This window comes from Pipra filicauda, unplaced genomic scaffold (genome assembly GCF_003945595.2).
Source record: "Pipra filicauda isolate LSUMZ 115617 unplaced genomic scaffold, ASM394559v2 scaffold115_size4368891_pilon, whole genome shotgun sequence".
Taxonomy (NCBI): Eukaryota; Metazoa; Chordata; class Aves; order Passeriformes; family Pipridae; genus Pipra; species Pipra filicauda.
This window is the reverse complement of record NW_024103607.1, coordinates 3051601-3070588: the sequence shown is the minus strand read 5'-3', so window position 1 is coordinate 3070588 and position 18988 is coordinate 3051601. Positions and strand designations below refer to the sequence as shown.

The window sequence follows — 18988 nt, the reverse complement described above, 5'->3', positions numbered from 1 at the left end:
CAACAGTTTAGTAGATCAACAACAAATACTCCATACAGGTCTCTCGTAATGTTCTATATTAACTTGAGGAAAACAATAATAAGAAACTTCCAGCAATCAGTACCTGGCAAACCCATTTCACCGACTGATCCTTTTTGTCCTGGAACTCCTGGATCCCCTGGGTACCCTGGGGGGCCCTGATCACCTTTTGGTCCTATGGACAACAGAGAAATTAAGAGTCCCATTAGTTAGTAAGGTTTAAAATACCTGACAATCAGTCTCTCTGCTGTTATCTTCAGACATACCTGGCTGTCCTGGAGTACCAGGTTCACCATCCTTCCCTGGAATTCCTGGTTCTCCATAATCCCCACGTAGCCCTTTTTCTCCTGTTGCTCCATGGTCCCCTGGACATCAAGAAGACAAACACAGTGAGATAATTTTATCAAAATTTACTGTAATGACATACAATAATTCTTCCAGTTGATTTTTGATCACTGCTGCTTCTCGCTGATGAACAAGGAAATGGCTGAGTAAAACACAACTCTCCAATCACTAAACCAATACTGAGGAAAGGCTGCAAACTATCACAATTTTACAGATGTCTGTGCAATTACAAAGCAAGTTACATCTTTAGAAGAAATTGAAATCAATGTCTGTTTGACCTAGATTAATGAGTTATTTGAGAAGTGGCACACTATATCAGGTATTAACAGAAATTACTGATTTGACTGTTCAGGTCTCTAAAAAGGCTAGTTCATAGCCAGAAATTTGCTGTTTTCCCTGTTCCATTTAATGTTAAAGCACCTTCACCATTCCAGAAGGTTTGATCTCTTATTCTGTGCTGAGCCTCTTCTCCAGCTTTAGGTCCACACTTTTTGGTCATAAACATTCCTGTTAGTGTTGCATATAGCTGCAGGAAAACAGGTTACTGAAGATAGCTCACTGAATGTTTTTAAATAAGTGGTTTTTATTAAAAACATTTCAAGATGTCCAAATCCAGATTTTTTCATTAAACATCACTGACAATATGCCATAAAAATGCTGTGTCTTCTCCGCACAGTTTGTATTTTGGAAGCTTTTAAAAACATTACTGTGATATTCCTGTCTAGAGAAATGAAGGCAGCTAAAATATCAGAAAAGTTATGGAGTATAACTAGCTTACTTTTCTCTGCCGGTACTAAGTATCTTTGGGCTGAAGAGGACAATATAAGAGCAGAAATTTGCAGGCTGGAATCTACCCTCCCAGGCTGTGTGAGCCAGGTCAACATGTAGACCGTATGCGGTCAGAAAAAGGTAGGGCATACAAGTTTGCAAGCATGCATTATTAGAGCAGGTGAGATTAAGAAGTTAGAAACCAAAGAAATTAACCAGGTTTCTTTATACATGTAACCAATGTGCCAAATTTAAAATTCTGGAAATAAAATTAATTATCCTACACACCAATAGCAGACAAGAAAATATTGAAAAACAACCTATGAGGATTTGTTATAAAACTTTACATACAAATATATATATCAAGATCAGAAACAAGTGAGAAAAAATAATCTAAGTGAAATCTTTATAGGCTGGGAGCCTCTTTAAATACAAAATGCTCTTAGAAGCTGCATCTCAGCTTAAAGGCAGATATACTCCACAGTTGCTCATGCCGTTGCCCACAGTCCCTGGCTGTCCAGGCTGGGAGGTACTGTTTACCCACATGCCCAGGTTTCTCTGAGACCCAACTGGAACACATGAGCTCAGGTCTCATTCTGACAAGGAGTCAGGACTTGGAGATAGGAGGTAGCTAGACTGGGAAACTCTCCTGTTTCCACAGTTCAAACATAATGTAGTACATTTATTGGTGATTCACGGCCAAACTGGAAAGGAGTCTCAAGTGCTCTGTCCTGGGCCCAACAGAGAACATACACTGATGAAATGTACAGATGTCTCTGAACTGGAAAGTCTTGAAAAGAGGACAGAATTAGCTCTCTTCCTACTCTACACTTCTATTTTAACTAAGAAAGTTAACATTTATTAAAAACACGGCATTTTTAAAGTAAAAATAATTTTAATAAGGACAAATACTAAAAATATATAAAATATACACTATTTTTCTTTGAAAAGAAAAGCAGGAAAGAGAATGATCTTAAACAACTGATTTTTCATGCAGCAGTAAAAATAAAAATCCAAGAAAAATGTGTTATCTAAAAAAGTTAATAACTCTACTACCATAAAGTTTCTGAAGAGACAACTGATTGCCTTTGTCCTGCTTATTTCCAGACCTTTCTGAACCGACATAAGTTAATCTCTTGGTATGAGTGGCATACATGTGTTTCTTTCCTGAATTTTCTTCTGGTCACAAAGAAATACGTTTGTCAAACAAGGCTGCTCACTTTTTTTCTTACACTTATTAGTTAATTTTCATGGCCACAACAGGGCTTCCACTACACGTTTTACGTGAAAGTCAGCTTTTCTTTTCTGGAAAGCTCTAGTTTTCACTTTTAAAATATATTTTCTTTTGAGATTCTTCTTATAAAAGAGGTAAAATTGATTTTATAAGGGCAAACCCAACGTTTTCCATTCAACCAAAATCCCTTTGTTCTGTGATTATTCTTTGTTTCTATGGAATTGAAAAATACCAGAAAAATATCTGCATTTGCTGTGTGAAATTCTTCAATCTTATTTTAAAAACTGTTGTCTAAAACTAAGACAAAACTGAACTCAAAGCGCTACTGTTCAACAATATATGTTAATTTCACTTATCCACAGTTAGAGACTAAAGTTACCTTTTTCTCCTTGTTCTCCCTTCTGGCCTTTGAGACTAACCATGTCCATGTTGTCTATCGTTCCAGGTTTTCCTGGGAGACCAGCTTCACCTTTATCTCCTTTGACACCAGGATCACCCTGAGGTCCAACTACACCTTTGAAACCTGGGCTACCTATAAAGGGACAGCACTAAATATTATAAAGGCATATAAAACTCTGCAAAAATACTTAGTAGACAACAACAAATTAAATTAGCTATTTATTCAAATTTTGAGCACCAAATACCATGCTCTGGAACACCTTCTATGAAGTTTTTCTTATACCAGGACTTTACAACAGCTCTATCAGAAAGTTGACATATTTTTCCCACTTCACAGCCATTAATTTTAGACTCTTGAAACAATAAGGACAAAAAATTGGCAGTAATACAGAGCATTATGTGAAGCCTTTAATTAAGATCTTCATGCTGACTTTTTATAATTTCAAAGACTGCATTTTTCTTGGAGTAATATCTATAGCATCCCCACACCTAGTAAACCCTTTCACTGTTTAAGAATGTATCAAAAATCATGTCTTGGTGCCCAAACACGACTGCTCCTAGAAAATGGCTTTTTATAGTGTTTCTAACTTACAGGAAAGCTTAGCCCAAACATACTTCTTATATTTGCTTACTTCTAGACTTACCTTCTGTTCTGGAAAAGGTGGATTTTACAATTTTGATTTTGAGAAAATCTCTCTCTTACCTTTTTCACCAGGTAATCCTCGATCTCCAACTGGTCCAGGAGTTCCTGGCAATCCAGGAGTTCCCATAACTCCCATTTCTCCTTTGGGTCCTGAAGCCAAAGCGAAAGAGTGAATACCAGAAACAAAGCAAGCAGTGCAAAGAAGTGTAAGAAACAAAATTATTTACTGCCTATCATATTAAGATTTGCACTACTAAAGGAAAAATGGGACAAAGAAGATGATTAATCTAAAACAGCCTGATAGAGAAAACAACAGTAAAAATAGTGTTATGAAAACCAGAAAAAGCACAGTTTGTAATGACAAATTCTTAAAACTTCCTATTACAGCAAACAATGCTGTCATTAACAAAGGCATTATTAGAACCATACTCTGTCACTAAAACTGTGCAGAATAATCCCCTTTTTTTATTACAGGCTAAAGGCTAGTTCATACAAGCTGCTGGATTTGATCCACTGAAGAACCTCAGTAGCAGTTCAGTCACATGTGCACAGAGCTGCTTTGCTGAGGTCAGACCATGTGTTTTCCCAAGCTTGGGCTCTTTGATGGATCAGTTCCTCACCAAGTGAAAAGTTATGCTACCACAACTTAATAAAATAAAACAGTTGTCAAAGATGCAGGTTTCTGAAGGAAAAGATGTTTACCTGCCGATCCTTTCAGTCCAACAGCCCCTTGTGGACCTGGCAGGCCAGGTAACCCCACAGAGCCTGGTACCCCTGGCTGGCCCTGGCTACCTTTGTCCCCTTTTGGTCCTGGCATGTCTAGACCTGGGATACCAGGGAAACCCCTTTCTCCTTTTACTCCAGGAAATCCTAGGAAAAACAGAAGATACAGAATTAGTCCTTAACAGAGAACAAGGAACACCATTAACAAGTATATCTGAGCATGTACACCTGTGGATCACAAATTACATGGCATGGAGAATGAAGATTCAAAGGCAGACAGCAGAACCAGTACCCATCCATTTTCTAAGAGAGGCTTTGAACTCACATCTATCACCCACCAATGACTCAAGGAGACCAAACCAAATGGCAGGCATCCTCTCAGGAGGCCTCGCCCCACGTTTCAGACCAGATGGAGGACACCCACTGGCATGTGACCTCATCCACCCTCACCAACTTCACGTGGCAAAACAGTTCATGAGCAACACTTTTACTAGTGTCAATATCCACTTATGCCAAAATTCTGCTCCTAAGCATCATCGTGGCAGTATTTTTCTCTCACCTGGTGGTCCCTGGGGTCCCGGTTGCCCGGCAGGTCCTGGCAATCCTGGAGGGCCCAGCCCTGGTGCTCCTGGAGGTCCCTGCAAGCCTTGGAGACCTGGGAGGCCGGGGTCACCTGTGGGAAGACATGAGAGACATAGACTGAGCATCCTCCAACGCTGTTTGACATCTTGTTTGCTGAAGATGCCAGACAAGGTGCCTTGGAAGCATGTGGCCAACAGCTTCTAACACCTCCAGTCTGGGCTTGGAGAAAGGGCCTCTCTTTGCTGCTAGCATTTGCTACTGGTGGATGGTAGGAGAAAACAAGAATAGGAAAATGGGCAATTCCCCAAGATATCAGTAGGATATTTCAGTGACGAATAGACTTTTTGATGCGTCTACAGGGGAGTGATTTTAAAAAGAAACAGAAATACAGAGCTGTATTTTTCTGGCAATGTTACCTCTGAATCCTTGCTGTCCAGGTATTCCCGGAAAGCCTTGCTCACCACGTAAGCCAGGTAGTCCTGGACTTCCCTTTTCCCCAGGGATGCCAGCTGGGCCAGGAGGCCCTGGCAATCCCTTAGGGCCAGGGAGACCTATACCAGGTTCACCCTAGCCAAAGAAACACAATAGATTAGGAATCAATACATCAAAACCAGTATATCATTAACTAAATGTGTTTAAATCATGCAGTGTAGAGCTTTTCTATAAAGCTCTATACGTGACTTTAGGGAAGAGCTGTTATCCTTATAGTGTTAATGTCAAGCATTCATCCATCTACTCTGTTCCTCTGTGTGCACAGTGGGAAACATAAGATGAAAGACAGTTTGGTCAGCTTTTAAAGAGAAGGATCTTTGCACACATTCCTGTTAACATGGCCAGTCACAGATAACAGTATGAGCAGTTGGCATCTACCTTTTGACCTTGTAAACCTGGAACACCTGGCAAACCATCCAGGCCAGGAGTTCCTGGAGTTCCCGGCAGACCAGGTGAGCCAGGCTGACCTTGGAAACCTATAAAACAAAACAAAACAATACAATACACACATCATTACTGTCTCTGCCTGTAAGTGACCTCTGCTGTTTCCTCTAGCTTCTAACTGAACTATTCACATCCTCACAGGGAGGTGTTAAAAAAGACCTGTGTAGCCTTTTATGTCAAACTTCTAGGGAAGCCAGGACTCAAATGGCCCAACAAAGATTCAAACACTGAGCTTTGTGCAGCATTTGGCTTCTGATGAGAAACAACCACCCAGAAGAAATAAATGCTGAGTGTCTTCTCTTAAATGAATAGCCTTGTGGGTTCATCTCCCATCTTCCTTAGGAAAAATATCCAGTCTGCAAAACTGGGTTCCCAAAGTCTTCATCAGAAAAGATGATTTAATGTGTCGGCCATGAGACTGAGGGATGCACAAGAAAATCCACCTGTGAATCAACACCTTTTTTTCAGTAGATATCTGGTGACATCTCCTACACGTCCCACTGTGGGTTGCATGCAGAAGGTTTCTGTGCTGTAGCTGGCCCATGAATTGCACCTTGGGAATGCAGGATGGAATACTTACAACATTTTGCAAATCACTTAAAGATAGCACTCACTCAACACCAGCACACATTCAATAAGTTCAGATGAAGCTTCTCTCACAGGCAAACATCTCAGGGAGTGGGAAATACAACTTTAAGGCTAAGCTCCAGTAAAGTCGTTGGACAGAGCTGAGCTCATGAAAGGGTTTTTGAAACAAATGTATTCGATGTGTCATTCCTCTCTTGCTGGCATCAAAGTGCATACAGCAATTCTTTTCCAGATACAATGGGCTTTTTTTGTTCTGCATTGTTCCAATGCAGTCTCAGAGGAACTAGAGGTGGTCACAGGGAAAAATATGCCATTTCTCCTTATTAAGTTTCCAATCCTCCCAGCTCATTGGTGTGTGGAATCATAGCAAATAATGAAGACACACAAGAATTTTGGTGTTTGAGGTGGCTGCTGACAGCTCATTTAGTCCTAAACGAGCAGCAGCACCATGAAATACATCTTAGAAAAATCCAAAACTAGAATATGAGCATTTAGACTCCCTCTAAGTTACATGCATACCCTGTCAATGGCCATGGAAGGAAGACTAAACTTAATATTGAGTCAGTTGGAATCCTAGCCAAACCACTCTCAGCTGTTTGGGACACAGCAGAGCTGTTAGGTCTGGCCCAAAACTGTTACAAGTTATGTCAGTATATTATTTTGACCAATGACACACAGTGTTTTCCATCTCTCAGAAGGGCCATCTCTCAACAACCTCTGTTGCTGCAATGTAGGATGTTATACTACATAATTTTCTATTCTGGCACTAGCTATGACACTGTCTGTAGCTGCACCACCTCACCGCACAAAGCAAGTGTACATCGAATGAATGCTCATTGTGGTGCTTGTTGGCTTTCACAAGGGAGGTTCTTCAGCTGCACCTCCCAGTTTGCATGCAGCCATGGCTGGATGACAGCATAGGCCTCCATCCATACTCCAGTTACACCAGCTCTGTTAGATGGATAATTTTATCTTACCTTTGGGACCTGGAGGTCCAGGAAATCCTATACCTGGCTGCCCAACAGCACCTTTTTCTCCTGGTAGGCCGGGTCTACCTGGAAGCCCAGGATTCCCTTTGTCACCTTTGCAAATGAAAACAAGACAAATGTAAATGCAAAGGCTAACTTTTCAGGAATAGAATCATTCTGATATCACTCAAAGACTAACAGACTGTTGTACCTTGGGGTCCAGGGAAACCAGGTGGCCCAGGAAGGCCATCTGCCCCAGGAGGTCCAGGGAGTGATACAGTTCGTCCTGCTTCACCCTTTGCTCCTGTTAACGTAAAGTTGTATTAAGTACAGGAACTGATGAAATTAAACAATGGAGTTTCACCTAGCCAGCAATATCAGTTCACCCATACCATTACAAGTGACTTGTTACGAAGGATTTTTTGTGTAAGATTCACCAGAAAACTAGGATGAACCTAAACCATTCCATTTGACCTTGAAAATTCTTCAAGAAAACTTGCCCTCAAAGATTTGCAATTATACTGCTGAAAGCAAACACAGATTTAAATTAGAAAGTCTTAAATTCTGGTGATCCTCTAAGCTGTACCACGTAAAGGGCACAATTTTTTATAATTTTTTTTATATATCTTTTAAGCACACTATAGCATTACCTGGAAGGCCTGGTAAACCTGGGGTTCCAGCAAAGCCTCTGTCTCCTTTGTCACCAGGTAACCCTGCAGCACCTATCCCAGGAGGGCCAGGAAAACCTCTTTCACCACGTACTCCAGGGAATCCAGGCTGGCCAGGGGGACCACGTTCTCCTTTCAAGCCAGCTGTACCCTAATTTTTGGAAAGTGTAAGTGTACTTCTTGCCTGACTGGCAAGACAGAACACATCATCCTCTCTGAATATTTTGTAACTTGGATTTAGCATGGGTGTCTGTAATGTTAAAGAAAGCAGATTTTTTACTGCTGAGCTCAATGGAAACAGAACTAGTTTCCACATGGAATAGCACATGGAAATCATACCTAGTGTGTAATGCAGCTAACTGGACCATGTACACCATGTTCCCAGTGGTGGATCTGGGAGCAGATGTGAGCTCCACACTCAAATCCACATCCACATCCATATCAGCTGAACTCTATTAGTGCAGGATTTTGAAGCATTAGTTTCTACCAGGAGAAAAATACGCTAGAACAGACTTGAATCTTGTCTTAACAATCTCAACTTGGATAACAGCATTTGTTCAATCATCTCCAAGAGTCAGCCAGATCATTTGCACTAGTACTCACTATCAAGCTGTGAGAAAGGGTGAAAGGAATAAAACTGTTGTCCACATCTACAAATTTGCTCTATAGTCCTGAAGTAACAAGCCATGCTGAATGCATTTGAGTCAGATCACTTATTTGCATGACATGTAAAAAGAAATGGTCAAAATCTAACTCCGAAATAGTCTGTTGTTGAAGGACTGTCTTCCTCACTATTTCCAGTGAAAAAAAAATCTCCCTCTGAGGAAGAATGTACTACTCAAGGTAAGGACAAGATGTGGAAAAATGAATGAGGCCAATAAACATAAAGCATTATAGGGCACAAAAGCATGTGAATTCTGATCTGAAAGACAGAATGTATAGGACAGTATGTAAACATAAATAAACACACAGTAGGACAATATGTAAACATCAAGAAACAAACATACCGGTACTCCTTTTGGACCCGGTGGACCTGGAAATCCATCTTTTCCTGGTCTTCCTTCTCTTCCAGGAATACCTGGTTGTCCTGGGAAACCAGGATCTCCTTTTTCACCTTTCAGGATAGTATCATAAGTAAAATCTCCAGGTTCTCCTTTTGCCCCAGGGCTGCCCATAAGTCCTGGAGTGCCGGGTGGCCCCTGAAATTTTATAAATTCAGATGTCATTAGTTGCTCTACAAACCCTTCAACTGATACAAAAGAAAACAAATATCCAGAAATTAAAGGGAAATATATCCTCAAATCAAGGGAACCACTAAGTTTTTGACTGAGGAGTCAAATGAGAATATTTTCCAAGACACAGCAGTGTGAATCAGGAATTAATGCCAATCTTCTTGTCTTAACCACTTTGTCATCTATTATATCACAGGTACATCATTTTAGATGGTACATATAAACTTACACCACTTACACAAGAACTGCAGGTCATGACATCAGAAAACTACTCTAAATTTTCTGTAGACTACTCACAGGATTTCAATCATGCATATTAATACAGTATCAACATCAAGGTAAATGAGACTTTTTTAAAAAGCATTTTCAGAGTTAAAGTGTCTGCCCCAACCTTTAAATGCTGAATTCTTTTAACACTGTGGAACCCATTTCCCTGATACAAACGCAACAAAAGTATCCCTGCATTTTTATGCGAATTTCTAATACTAGCTGTCCTAGTTAGATCAGCCAGGACCAGTCCATCACTGTGTGGGTGTAACTCAAACTGTGTATTCTACACCCTCTATGTCACTTCCCAGGAACTGTTAACAATAGACCATTTGCAGCAGCTGCCCAGAGCACACCTGACCCCTTAGGCTATAAAGCTGGGTGTTAAGAAGCCTGTGAGATAGGAGGATGTTCCTATCCTCACGCCAATGACTCAGGTGTGATAACTCCCCTCTGGGAAGTCATTAACACCTCCACACCCAGCCTGAGGGGTCATGTCTGCTAATGGGCCACCAAGAATTCAAAAAATATCTGACGATTCACAATCACCCATTATGGAACTCTCCACCCTGGGGGAGGTACTGGGCATTCCTACTGCAACCTGAGTGTATATAATCTTGGGGTCTTGGGACTTCTGGGCCCACTTGTCGGATCCAGAGGAGGACCAGAACCTTGACCAGACTGCGACCAGCACTCTCACCAACAAGTCTTCCTTTGCTTTTACTTTGGACTCAGGGGGACCACGTGGGGCTCAGCATGAGGGCCAATGAACACCGCTCTGTTCATGCCCGAGGGTGCTGGGTTATACATCTGGGTTCTGTGGGTTAAAACCAATTGTTTGTCCGTATAATTGTATTTATTGTATTATTGTTATTAAATTGTAACTCTGACTCATAATCTCTTTTGAGTTGGGTTCATTTCTCCTGCCAGTTTACCTTTAAACCAGCACACTAGCAGAAGCAGTACTAATACAGGAAAATAATACTATTCCAGTATGAAAAAACCAAACTTAGTCAAAATTGCAGGTTTATACAAGGCCAAGCCGTGATTTCATTTCTTTCAAAACCTTTTAAATCAACTATAATATTCATCAAATATATTGATTGTATGCAAAATTGAATTGATTATCTTATACAAAACTAAAACATTACTTACACAAGAGCTAAGGCTAATTGAAGGCTGAAAGCTTCTCCCCAGGTAGTTCATTCATGACATTCAGCTGATGCAAATACATGTTTTTCTTCATTATTAACATTAATTGATTTTGTACAACTAACAACCAGTAAGGTGGTACTATCAGAATATTATGCACATGCTCAGAAAATAGTTTTGTAAGCTCTCCTAGAAAGAAATTATCTACCTACTGATAAACCTATAGGATTTTCAGAATTTCAATTTTTCCCCTACATATTTTCTAGGGCTTATATGAACTTCTGTCATTGGAACAGCCTCTATAATTTCAAGTGAATCAGAGCTACTCACTAAGGTAGTAAAGCACAAACTTCATGGGCAATGTCCACTCCTTACGGTTGTCTGCTTTTCACTTAAACCTGAACCAGAACATGGTCAATGGTAATCTTCTCATTAGTATTGGTGTGTTCTGGATCAGACTCTGATGCTTTGGCATGGTTTTAAACAATATTAGCTTGAAAGCCTGGCTTCTCTGCAATTTCTCCAAGCTAAACTATATGCTGGATCACCACGTGGCTGAAGTTTGTGAAGCAAAGCAAGCTTAAAAGCATTCAGAAGAGCAGCCAGTCCTTGTCTGATTAAAGACATGAACGGAACTTAAGAGGCAATAAAAGTAAAATATAAGGGTGAGGCAAAACATGTGCTGAGAACAAATGCTAGACAACAAAAAAGCTTAAATACATTAGGATGTCTTTCATTTTTTTTCACTGTTTCTTTCATTGATGTTACAGTAGATTCAGTCACTGGGTAATACAATGTTATTTGTTTGGTGGACATAGATAATGGACTCCATCTTAGTGAACTTTCATTGGCTGAATTCAGGTATCTAGGCTTTATTTATATTCAGCAGAGGGAAATAGATTCCTTGAGTAATGAACTCATACAGGTGGGGGTTTTTAACTTCTGAAGGTGACCTCTTTCTCACTACTGGTGATGAAGGGAGCTTACATAATTCCAGTGTGTTTTAAAGCTAGTGCACATGAATGTCACTGAGAAATTACGTTGCCAAAAGGGATCAGCCGAAAGGAAAGAAATAGCTTTGGGGAGAAAAGGTATGGCAAGACTCAGTCTACTCACACTAGGAACAGTGTCAAAACTCATACTACAGGAATGTATATGCTGAGGTAGGTTTGGACAGGAAACCACAGTGTACTTAGGGACACTCAAGTGGACTCTGACAAGATCAAATGTAGTTATGGTAGTACAGTGCTCATGTAGGATTAATTTGTGTTACATTTTAGACAAGTATGCTTCTGGCTGTTCTGCTTCTGATATCTGGCCTTACTGAGAGTCATGTTGCTCTGCGTCAACATAATTTACAAGTAATCATATCAGGATGCTTTCACTGACTTCCTTCATTTCTTCAAAAGTACCTAGCTTTCCTCCAACTAATTGTGTTTTAGAGAATACTGCAGACATTTCCCAAAATCTTCATGAACAGCCTGGACAGAGGACTCGAAGAAATGCTAAGTTTGCCTATGACACTAAATTGAGAGGAGCTGTTCGACTCCCTCAAGGGCAGAGAGGCCCTGCAGAGAGATCTCAACAAATTAGAGAGATGAGCAATCATCAACCATATGAAGTGTTTATCAAGTGAAAGTGCTGGATTCTGCACCTGGGATGGAGCAACCCTGAATTTCTGCACAGACAGGAGAATGAGAGGCTGGAGGGTAGCGTTGTGGAAAGGGACCTGGGTGTCCTAGTGGATGGCAAGCTGGATATGAGTCAGCAGTGCCCTGGCAGCCAGGAGGGCCAACCGTGTCCTGGGGGGCATCAGCCAAAGCATCGCCAGCCAGTCAATGGAGGGGATTGTCTCATTCTGCTCTGCACTGGTGTGACCTCACCTTGAACATTGAGTGCAGTTTTGGGTGCCACAATATAAAGAAGATATTAAGCTACTGGAGAGTGTCCAGAGGAGGGCCATGAGGATGGTGAAGGGTCTGGAAAGGAAGCTGTATAAGGAGCAGCTGAGGTCACTTGGTTTGTTCAGCTTGAAGAAGAGGAGACCAAGGGGAGACCTCACTGGGGTCTTCAACATCCTCACAAGGGCAAGCGGAAAGACAGGTACCGATCTCTTCACTCTCTTGACCAGTGAAGAACCCAAGGAAATGGCATAAAGCTGAGTCAGGGAAGGTTTAGGTTAGATATCAGGAAAAGGGTTTTCAGCAAGATGGTCTTTGAGCATTAGAACAGGCTCCCCAAGGAAGTGGTCACAGCACCAAGCCTGACACAGTTCAAGAAGCATTTGGACAACACTCTCAGGCACATCATGTGATTCTTGGAGTGTCTTCTGCAGGGCCAGGAGTTGGGCTCTGTGGTCCTGATGAGCCCCTTCCAACTCCGTATATTCTATGATTCTATTACTCAAAATTCAGAAAAACTGCCACAGCAGGCTGTATGCTAATACTCAAAATTCAGAAAAACCGCCACAGCAGGCTGTATGCTAATACTAGATTGCTTACACTACACTAGATGGCACTGTCTCTCTCTCAATATATATGTACTAACTAAGAGTTACTGGAACAATCCACAAGAAGGTCAGGGAATCTGCATCTGTTTCCTGTGAAATCCTACTCTTAACCCAACTCCGCTGCTTAGCTTGCTCAGACAGAAGGTTATGTGTCCCGCTGAGTTCACATGATGAGCAAAACCAGAAATAAACCCAATATCTGACAGCTCTTTTTTTACTCTCATAATTCAACCCCACTGCTTCCTGCTTTATTTTATTAGGCATAGTTAATTTTATCATATTCTTGCACTGGTCTGTTTTTAAACAGAACTGTTTACTGATACATCGATTATCACATGTTTTTTGATCACATTCCTAGTAAGACATTGTATTTGGCAAGGCATTACTTACAGGTACCCCTGGAAGTCCATCAAGTCCAGGTAAGCCTCTTTCTCCCTTGAAACCCGATTGACCTGGAAAACCTTATCAGAAGGACAAAAAATATAGTTTTATTTACTACATGCTTTTACAAATAGCTCACTGTATGTGAATTCTTTGTGACCCTGAAAGTGTCTCGTTCCATCCCCAGTTATATCAACATAATGCTGCTAAAGTCAGTGAAGTTTTCTGGATTCATGTGCTCATGTGTTGCACGTCAGCATTCATAAACTCAGAAGTTGATGTTTCATTTGACTTAGGAATGAACTCACCTTACTATTTAGACCTATCATGTAACCAATGCAGTCTTCAAACTACCTAACTCATATTAATGTTTCTGAATAGCCACACTAGAACAAACATGAGGTATAATATATTTTTTTGCATGTGGCACTTCTCTCACACAGTACAAGAAAATTTTTTTTTTTTTTTTTAAGACACAGAATTTAATGCTGGAATTGGGAATGTATGTATGAGTCACTGTTAAGCCTGGGCACATAAGCAAATGGTTCCCACATTATTTTTCACTTTCACAAACATCTGTGAAAATATTTGGACCACAGTTTGCAAAGATTCTTCACTATGGCCAGTTTCTGCTTCCTTGGTAATTCTTGTTGATTGTTTTGGAAATTTGGAGTCAGGTCAAAAATAGGACCCCCCTTTCATTAGTTTCACTAACAATTTGATTAGTGGGACAAAAAGTAGTTAAATTTGTCATGTATGCTGTATTTTCAAAATTTAGCCTATGTACCTCATTTTCAGGTAGTTAATGAGTTTTTACCTGCTGGACCTGGTGGCCCTTGTGGTCCTGGAAGTCCAGGAGGTCCCACTTTATCACACAAGGCACAGGCTTCACCTTTGTCACCTGAAAAAAAGAAAACAACAAAGCAAATGAATAAAACCAAAAAGATTTAAGACAACAGCAAGCAGGCAGATTCAGGGGCAAATGTCAATTTATTACACTTCATGTAGAAAGAATAAAAATAAATGTGCTACTACTAATTACGTGCTTCAGAGAGAATTTGTCGGCAAATCGACGTTCTCTAATTTTTTTAAAGGAGTGGCATGAAAATCAACATAAGTCTTATCCTAGGGATAATATTTAACAGAACAGTTAAAAGGGACCAGGCTGAAGAGAATCAAAAATAAGAAAAGAAATATTCAGTGGGTAAGAGAGGAAATAAAAAGATTAAAGCAGCAAAAGGAGAACTTCTATAGTCAGTGTAATTTTGCACATTTAGAAAAGCAGCAAGCAGAATGAGATTAGGAAGGATCAATCATCATGTAAATGAGCACAGCTCATTTTTTTAAATGTCCATTTATTCAATGCTGCTAAAACACATGGTCGACAGTCCTATTTATAGGTGTTATAATTTTATCTTCAATTATATTCATGGCAATGATTCATAAACCATTTTCATTCCCAACTCATCTGCCTCTCTCTAATTCTTCGTCTCAGAATTCACATCTTAAATTGCAATGAACAGTTCAATTTACACTTCATGGGGCTATACTCAACGCTTTTCTTCTTTCCAGCTCCTCTTTCAGCCCCATGCCATCCTTTATCTCTTCCTAGCAATGTGGAGGTTAAGTGAACTGTAATAGGAGTTTGTGTCACACAACTGAATACACAATATCCTTCTTGTAGACTCAAGAAACGTATTCCATGTCCATGAACTATTTATTTAACTAACTTTAAGTATACTTTCTCTGGACCCAGTCTAATTGGCCCAGTCTCTTTACATACCCAAGCTCCAGGGTACTAAGCATAAGAAAACAATCACATTAAAATATTATTACCTTTCTCTCCCATTTCTCCTGGAAATCCATCTCTTCCTGGGAGTCCAGGACTACCTGGTGCACCTGGTTCTCCCTGCTGGCACTGATCAATTCCATCTGCAATGGAAATAAAATAAAGAATATTGTTTTGACAAGTGCAAGTTTCCATTACAGGGTTGCATTTATGCAATGCCATAGCTGATGTTACCTATGAAGAGTGATAAGTAAGGATAGCACTTTACTCTTTTATTTTATTTACTTTAAAATTTAACTCGGAGTCTTTATTCTGATTCCATATATAACGTTTAAGAAACCCTGAGAATTAGAGAGAAAAGACAGGCTCTGCCATAATAAGGTTACAAACAACTTTCGCACAAAATCTATTTTCATTGTAAGCTTTGGCTAAGAAAAGTACTGTAGGTGAAAAACCGTTGTTTTGACCCTAAGGAGAATGGAGAGTATTGATGTTCTGAAGAAATTCATTAACTAGGGTTTTGGTACCCCAACTTCTGTTTTCAACATTTTAGGAAACTTTCTCGGTCAAGAACAGCTTGGTAACATCATTTAACTTCATCATGTCAGCTTCCTGAAAACAACAAATCTCATATGTTAGGAACTGAAATGGGTAACAAATAAGAATATTTTTCAGGCTTGATATGAGAATATAAATTATGCTTCTTCTGTTTGAGGATATGACACAGGTTCTGGCCCAATATAATATGACATCACTTTGGCCAAACCCAGTAGTCAAAATGTTAATGTGAAGTTTGGAAAACACTATTTAAAGGAAAACAAATTCTTTCCCATTATGCACTTGAAGAAAGCCAAAGAAGTATCTCAGGAAGGAAAAGAATTAATCAATGAGTGAAACATGCTGCATGAAAATCAGAAATTGCTCTTATTTTTCAGATGAGGTAAGATTTAGCTATTTAATTCCATATTCTACATACTGGATTTTGTACTGCTTCATTGGCAAACATGGCAATAACCAGGCGTCTTCAACAGTTTTCAAACAAAGTATTTTTGGTTTAGCAATTCCATAGAGAATAATATTTCTTTCAATAGCTTTAAGGTACCTAAGGTACTGTAATAGGGATATCATTCTTGATGTTGAAATGGCAATTTAACTCACAATATCAGTATCACCTATAGCAAAAGTTTTACTTCCATAAAAGAGTTACAAACATCAGTTGTAAGGAGCTAATGATCATAGACCACTTCCACATGTACTTTTGTTATTGCTTCATTGCAGAAAAAAACAAAACATCTTTCTCTTTCAAATTGCTTTATCACAATCTCATAAAACATAGCTGTGTAATGTTGTTATCATTACTACTGATATTATATTTGTCACATCACTACTAGCTTTTCATTTACCTCTATAAAGCATGTGTTGATCCTGATCTGGTGAGTGGCATCCCTGCCTATACCAGGAGGGTTGGAACTAGATGGTCTTTAAGGTTCCTTCCAACCCAAGCTTTTCTACGACTGCATTATCCCCTAAGATAGTTTTATTTTACAATAAAAACTTCTGGCAGACTAGTTATCACACCCGTTCAGTTTGTTACAAAGACTGATACTGCAGACTTGTGAATTGTGATATTGAAAAGCTATACTAAGAACAATATTAGCATCTGCTATTTTTTTAATTGGAAATCTACAAATATTTCAAGGTTGGCATAACGGGATAGAATAATCATCATCATGGCTAGGCTTCACGAACGAAGATTTGGGAATAAACCAATATGTATTAAGGTCAATTGTTTGGTTGTATTGGAACAGTCCACAGCGAACTCTGAAGAAATTTTAAAAACATTTATTTAGCAAAGAATCCTTGTCCCAGTAAGGAAACAAGTGGCCTCCTGCATTGTGGAACAGTTTTTACTTGATCCATCAACAACTTAGATATGTTTCTTCCACGACATGCATCCTGATTATAGCATTTATAATCTTATCTCTTTTTTTTTTCTTTTATGTGCATTATTGAGACTTCATTGTGAAAAGCAAGGAAGGGCTTTACCCACCTGTTACGCCTGGAGGTCCTGGTGGGCCAGGCAACCCTGGGGGACCTGGGAAACCATCTCTTCCAGGCGTTCCAGGTGAAGGGAATCCTGGAGAACCCTTTTCACCTTTTTCACCTCTCTCTCCAGGGACACCAGGTGATCCTACCCTGTCTGGAAGTGGTCGACCTTTGGAGACAGTAAAATGTATATGAAAAAGTGAAAAATGAAAAGACAACAACACTATCAACACGTTAGCTTCCATGGGGTTCCAGAGAAAAAGAAAAAAGGGACTGTATTTTAATTACTGGTGATTTATACAAAATTGAGATTATATACTCACTACAGATGAGTTACTCACTTTGTTAGGTCCCTAGATAAACACATCTACTCTCTACCAAGTGCCTTCCTGAGACTTAGCTGAATTCACTTTTGCTGGATAGCAAATAGTGTCAGCACAGGAGTCACCTTAGCTATTACACCTAGAAACTATTACACACTTTGTTACTTCATAATAAACCAAAACTTAAACCTACCTAGAAAGGGAGGGCACATCTAATAACTCCAGTAAATAAGTAGTCAACAATGCCAGCAGATTTCAGGAACATTATAACCAAAATAGTTTGTAGGAATAATAAGCAAACAACAGCCAGTAAAGACAAGCAGTTAAACAGAGAGAAAAAACCTAAAGATCTCCTTTTAACTATTTGTACGGTCAAACAGGTCTTCATATTGACTTATTTCAGTTCACAACTCATCACTAGACTTGATCACTAAACCATTTTGAATCTTCTGCAACACTGCAGGATGATATGAAAGTCACAGAAATCTCCATTTCTGTAGGGTAATGACAGACTAAGAGCTCTGATTACAGCCTGCAGTATACAGCATCTCCACCCTAAACTGTGAAAAATTTCCTAGAAACTATCTGACCCTGGCTCACATTAATTTCTTATTTAGCTCACTGTCAAGATAGAAAATGAGAGTAAAGGAGGTAATAGTATCACTGCAGAATGTGCTAGAATTGGGTTTCCATGGATTATTTACTTAATTTTTAAAAATCAAATGTCATGGTTTACTTCAAACACTCATACGTGTATACATAAAAGCAGTATCATCATGGATGTGAATATGTTAAGACTATGAAAAAGGCAAATTTTTCAGGCAAAAGAAATAACTTTTATTGATCAAGTGACATCGTCAAAAAAAAGAAGGAAACCTTCAGGAATTACTTTGATCTAGTAAATGTTGTTATTATTTCTCTCTGCAAACCTTATTTTATTATATTTATGCAAACACATATAGAGCTGAAGTGAGAGCAAAACAAATGATCTACATATGAGCATACATACTGAGGTATATACACACACACACACATATTCACATTTAACAACTCTTCTTGCCCAATGGAGCTATGCTCTCTGGGCTATCTCTGATGGACTATGTACCCTACTTTTTCAACTTCAGCAGAAAGTTCTCAGGGCTCTACAGAAAGAACAAGACTGGATCACATCAAAGACACAAGAAAACCTGAGGGTCTACAGGGATGATTAGACTGCTGGAGAAGTCATTGCTTGGGTTTTCGGTAAGGAGCAGCTAAGGAGAATATCTCTCAGGACCCTTCACCCAAGAAGAATACATTAAAAATGTGAAAAAATCAGTGGTCATAGTTTCATACCTGGAGGTCCTGGGATTCCTTGTGCACCAGGGAAACCTTTAGGAAGAGAAGTTTTCAATTAAGCAATGAATTCAGCAATGCC

At 39.5% G+C, this 18988-nt stretch overlaps 1 protein-coding gene across 2 annotated transcripts in view; it reads right to left on the bottom strand.

The window, feature by feature from the left end:
• The window catches only part of COL4A1 (collagen type IV alpha 1 chain), a 128138-nt gene that overhangs the window by 28519 nt on the left and 80631 nt on the right, over positions 1–18988 (bottom strand). For both annotated transcript variants that reach the window (XM_027743491.2, XM_039384747.1), the window contains exons 20-36: positions 18907–18942; positions 17253–17417; positions 15250–15345; positions 14231–14314; positions 13423–13493; positions 8880–9071; positions 7855–8023; positions 7416–7508; positions 7214–7318; positions 5583–5680; positions 5129–5279; positions 4690–4803; positions 4110–4277; positions 3468–3557; positions 2745–2897; positions 285–383; positions 104–193 (exon numbers count right to left, since the gene is read on the bottom strand). In XM_027743491.2, the coding sequence (XP_027599292.1) occupies positions 104–193; positions 285–383; positions 2745–2897; positions 3468–3557; positions 4110–4277; positions 4690–4803; positions 5129–5279; positions 5583–5680; positions 7214–7318; positions 7416–7508; positions 7855–8023; positions 8880–9071; positions 13423–13493; positions 14231–14314; positions 15250–15345; positions 17253–17417; positions 18907–18942 (1974 nt within the window). The remainder of the gene's footprint in view (positions 1–103; positions 194–284; positions 384–2744; positions 2898–3467; positions 3558–4109; positions 4278–4689; positions 4804–5128; positions 5280–5582; positions 5681–7213; positions 7319–7415; positions 7509–7854; positions 8024–8879; positions 9072–13422; positions 13494–14230; positions 14315–15249; positions 15346–17252; positions 17418–18906; positions 18943–18988) is intronic.